Genomic DNA, 5186 nt, shown 5'->3' with positions numbered 1-5186 from the left:
CTATAGTGTAGTCTATAGTCTAGTCTATAGTCTAGTCTAGTCAGTCTATAGTCTATAGTCTATGTCTATAGTCTAGTCTATAGTCTAGTCTATAGTCTAGTCTATAGTCTAGTCTATAGTTCTAGTCTATAGTCTAGTCTATAGTCTAGTCTATAGTCTAGTCTATAGTCTAGTCTATAGTCTAGTCTATAGTCTAGTCTATAGTCTAGTCTATAGTCTAGTCTATAGTCTAGTCTATAGTCTAGTCTATAGTCTAGTCTATAGTCGAGTCTATAGTCTAGTCTATAGTCTAGTCTATAGTCTAGTCTATAGTCTAGTCTATAGTCTAGTCTATAGTCTAGTCTATAGTCTAGTCTATAGTCTAGTCTATAGTCTAGTCTATAGTCTAGTCTATGGTCTAGTCTATAGTCTAGTCTATAGTCTAGTCTATAGTCTAGTCTATAGTCTAGTCTATAGTCTAGTCTATAGTCTAGTCTATAGTCTAGTCTATAGTCTAGTCTATAGTCTAGTCTATAGTCTAGTCTATAGTCTAGTCTATAGTCTAGTCTATAGTCTAGTCTATAGTCTAGTCTATAGTCTAGTCTATTGTCTAGTCTATAGTCTAAATGTTTGAGTTTGATTTCAAAAGAAATGTAGTCTAGTTTATAGCCTTGAATATAGTCAAGTCTGTAGTCTAGTCTATAGTCTAGTCTATAGTCAAGTCTGTAGTCTAGTCTATAGTCTAGTCTATAGTCTAGTCTATAGTCTAGTCTATAGTCTAGTCTATAGTCTAGTCTATAGTCTAGTCTATAGTCTAGTCTATAGTCTAGTCTATAGTCTAGTCTATAGTCTAGTCTATAGTCTAGTCTATAGTCTAGTCTATAGTCTAGTCTATAGTCTAGTCTAGTCTAGTCTATAGTCTAGTCTATAGTCTAGTCTATAGTCTAGTCTATAGTCTAGTCTATAGTCTAGTCTATAGTCTAGTCTATAGTCTAGTCTATAGTCTAGTCTATAGTCCTAGTCTATAGTCTAGTCTATAGTCTAGTCTATAGTCTAGTCTATAGTCTAGTCTATAGTCTAGTCTATAGTCTAGTCTATAGTCTAGTCTATAGTCTAGTCTATAGTCTAGTCTATAGTCTAGTCTAGTCTAGTCTATAGTCTAGTCTATAGTCTAGTCTATAGTCTAGTCTATAGTCCAAACAATAGTCTAGTCTATTAGTCTGGTTATAGTCTAGTCTATAGTCTAGTCTATCGTCTAGTTTATCGTCTAGTCTATAGTCTAGTCTATAGTTAGTCTATAGTCTAGTCTATAGTCTAGTCTATAGTCTAGTCTATAGTCTAGTCTATAGTCTAGTCTAGACTATAGTTTAGTCTATAGTCTAGTCTATAGTCTAGTCTATAGTCTAGTCTATAGCCTTGTCCATAGCCTAATCTATAGTCTAATTAGTAGTCTAGTCTATAGTCTGTTGTAAGTCTAGTTTAAAAATAGAAATTTATAAATCCTTTGACTTAAATGACCTAGTCCTTAGAGAATCTTAGTTGGTATCTACCTTTTCTGCCGTTTAACTTTTGTTCGTTTTCATCCTTTTGCATTGAAAATATCCTCAATATTCACACACCTTTGACACAAATTCTGCAGGAACAAATTGCAACTGAAAACAATTAAAATAAAATCATATCAACCGTATTGTTTCTTTAAAAGAACAAAATCCCCTAAAGTATGCTATTTTTCCTACAAACAAGACATGCCATAAAGTATGCTATTATTTAATGACAAGCTTCTATTTTAATTTAAACATATAATCCTTATTGTTTAGACACTTTCTGCCAACTAAATCCCCCAAGAATGTACGTTTTAATTAATATATGGTAATTTAATATGCTCCTTCAACTAAAGTTACTCTTCTCTCTGCACCGATACGATGTTTCTTGGCATTTCTTTTCATTTTAAGGCACGACCAAACATTGGCAAATATGTATTCACTTAGAACATACAGCAAACCATAGATACTGATAAAACTGGCACCCAAAAATAGACCAATTGCACCACCAAATGACATGATTAATTGATCTGTACTAAAGACAACACGACGTTTCATAGCCATGCGTGGTAGAAATAGTTTGACTATAATAGTCCTTTCAAATTTTGTCGATTCCTTGAAAAAAAGTAGAAAAGTTTTCCTTTGCACAGTTTGTTTTACATTGTGGTAGTCTGTTGTTTAAAACTTACATCTTTTTGTAAAGTTGTTTGCATGCTAACATAAGTTTCCTCTTCACACAAATTGGGACAATTGCATTGTGCCACTTTGGGCCAATGTTCATGTGCCAAACACAACATACCTTTAATATTACAGACCGGCAAATGGGGTGCCACTACATAGAAATATGGCTTGCAACCACACTTTTGCATGGCCACATTTATACGACATTCTATGCGACACAAGCCAGGACGATAAATCTATTAAAGGAACAACAATGTTGATTTAATACACAAACAAAAAATGGTTAAAAATACAACTACCTCAAAATATTTTAAATTATTTTCATCCTTATAGCGACATTTCCTATAGGCTATGGGTAAATTTCTTACTTCCGTTTCAGCTGTTGTCAGACCCAACAACAGTTCAATGGTCAATGAACCCTCCATGGTGGCATGGCGCATTATTGTGCCCTGATCATAAGGTGCTACAATATCTTCCACATTGTGCAGAAACTTTCAATATTGATTAGAGGGTGTGAATTAAGTTATAGACATGTTTTTACTTACGATTAAAAGACTGGAGTCCACTCCAACTTTCGGAAAAATTTTCGTATTACACTCATTCATTATGTCACAATAGCTAATGCCTGATACTTTTAGGGTTTTTCTGAAGTAAAAACCAAAATTTTGTATCATAACTATTTACTCACACAGGAATCTGATCCAGACAATATATTAGAATAAACTATAGTCCAGACTATAGACTAGACTGTAGATCAGACTATAAGCTAGACTATAGTCCAGACTATAGACTAGAATAGACTATAGTCCAGACTATAGACTAGAATAGACTATAGTCCAGACTATAGACTAGACTATAGTCTAGACTATATACTAGACTATAGTCCAGACTATAGACTAGACTATAGTCCAGACTATAGACTAGACTATAGTCCAGACTATAGACTAGACTATAGTCCAGACTATAGACTAGACTATAGTCCAGACTATAGACTAGACTATAGTCCACACTATAGACTAGACTATAGTCCACACTATAGACTAGACTATAGTCCAGACTATGGTCTAGACTATAGTCCAGACTATAGACTAGACTATAGTCCAGACTATAGACTAGACTATAGTCCAGACTATAGACTAGACTATAGTCCAGACTATAGACTAGACTATAGTCCAGACTATAGACTAGACTATAGTCCAGACTATAGACTAGACTATAGTCCAGACTATAGACTAGACTATGGTCCAGACTGTAGACTAGACTATAGTCCAGACTATAGACTAGAATATAGTCCAGATTATAGAATAGATTATAGTCCAGACTGTAGACTAGACTATAGTCCAGACTATAAACTAGAGTACAGTCCAGGCTATAGACTAGACTATAGTCCAGACAATAGACTAGATTACAGACCAAACTATAGGCTGGACTATATTTAAGACTATAGACTAGGCTATAGTCCAAACTATAGACTAGGCTATAGTCCAAACTATAGACTATACTATAGTCCAGACTATAGACTAGACTATAGACAAGACAATAGTCCAGACTATAGACTAGTCTATAGTTCAGACTATAGACTAGACTATAGTCCAGACTATATACTAGACTATAGTCCAGACTGTAGACTAGACTAGACTATAATCCAGACTGTAGACTAGACTATAGTCCATAGACTCTGGTTCAGACTATTAACTGGACTCTAGCTCAGATTTCAAACTATAGTTTAGTCCGTAGGCAAGGCGATAGTTCATAGTCTGGACTAGACTTTACGCTGCTCTATAGTCTAAACTTACAAGTTTCCAAATGGGTTCGTGTAGCGTGTCAATTGCGAAGTAGTGCGACAAAGTCCAATTTCTGTCATAGCGGCAGCATAAATTTGCTCTCTGCCCTCAACATCAAATGAAGAACCAGGTAATTTTTTATCATTATCAGACGGATTAGCATACTCCATGCGAGGTATAAATTTATGACGCATCTGACAAAAATATAAAAATGTGAAAAAACAGACAAATTTTCTTTCCAAAGCAAATATCTTACAAACAATAACATTTCCAAAAATTTCAAATCATTCAAACTGCTATCATTTTCGTAAGGCTTCAACTTCTCCAGGCTCATGGTATTCAAAGAATTTAGAACTTTCAAAAAATCCGCATAGTACTTATATTGAGTAGCATTGCTTGCTGCTGTTACATCCCAATTTTGGGAAATGACCTCATCCATATCTTCCTGATTCGAAGATTCCGTACATAACGTAATGCCCACAAAAGGAAAATTCGATTTGCCCCATGCCAATTCCATGGCATATACAATGGGATTATCACGAAAACGTTTCCATTGATTGAGGCATATGTCTAAGGAACTGTAGGTGGCTGCAATAATGGCTGCAGCCCAGAAAAGTTTCTCCAACCAATGCAGCTGACGTCGTACCAAATAAGGAAATCCATGTATACTGGATTCTCCTAAAGTTTTATTCCAATATTGTTTGCAATTCATAGTATTTTGGTCGGTTGCTGCTGGGCTTTTTGAACTAACTAACTGTCAAAGTTGAACTGTTTGATGTTTTACATTTGTTCCCAGTTGTATTAGTAGAGTTCTAGAGCAATATATAAAGATGTCCTTTTTTTGTTGTTAGGGATGACATATCTTTTTGTTGTTAATTTGTATAATTGATTTTTATTGTTTTTAAGTAATTATTATATTTGTGTTGGATAGTTTTGGTAACATGTGATTGTATTCTAACACAAACGCCATTAGAAAAACATGTTTGAGCATGCATATTAAATGTAAACAATATCAATTAGCATGCAAGGATGAACGGAACAAGGCATTTACATATAAACCTAGCAAAATATTGGCAATGAAAAGCTCAATAAAGACTAGAATATGGACTAGACTATAGACTAGACTACAGGCTAGACTATAGACTAAACTATAGACTAGACTATAGGCTAGACTATAGACTAGACTATATACTAGACTATA

At 34.4% G+C, this 5186-nt stretch overlaps 1 protein-coding gene across 1 annotated transcript; it reads right to left on the bottom strand.

Moving 5' to 3' along the window:
- Nucleotides 1-1853: 1853 nt before the first annotated feature.
- On the bottom strand, nt 1854-4697 carry LOC119615049 (sodium channel protein Nach-like). Its single transcript, XM_037971132.1, has 6 exons — nt 4242-4697; nt 3998-4179; nt 2747-2846; nt 2501-2692; nt 2210-2437; nt 1854-2135 (listed from the first exon to the last, which is right to left on the bottom strand). Exons 1-6 carry the CDS (start codon nt 4695-4697, stop codon nt 1854-1856), a joined length of 1440 nt encoding a protein of 479 aa, XP_037827060.1.
- Between the last annotated feature and the right edge of the window lie 489 nt (nt 4698-5186).

This window comes from Lucilia sericata, unplaced genomic scaffold (genome assembly GCF_015586225.1).
Source record: "Lucilia sericata isolate MDLA Ls3-8-SP2 unplaced genomic scaffold, ASM1558622v1 Contig003937F_arrow, whole genome shotgun sequence".
NCBI classification, from domain to species: domain Eukaryota; kingdom Metazoa; phylum Arthropoda; class Insecta; order Diptera; family Calliphoridae; genus Lucilia; species Lucilia sericata.
The sequence above is the reverse complement of the archived record's forward strand: the minus strand, read 5'-3'. Positions and strand labels throughout refer to the sequence as shown.

Excerpts from the sequence above, each read along its gene's own strand:
- LOC119615049 (XM_037971132.1), bottom strand. The coding sequence starts at position 4,697 with ATGAATTGCAAACAATATTGGAATAAAACTTTAGGAGAATCCAGTATA. Across the intron at positions 2,847-3,997 it reads ACGAACCCATTTGGAAACTT|AAAAACCCTAAAAGTATCAG; the intron begins GTAAGTTTAGAC and ends TTTTTACTTCAG. Across the intron at positions 2,438-2,500 it reads ATAATTTAAAATATTTTGAG|ATTTATCGTCCTGGCTTGTG; the intron begins GTAGTTGTATTT and ends TTCCTTTAATAG.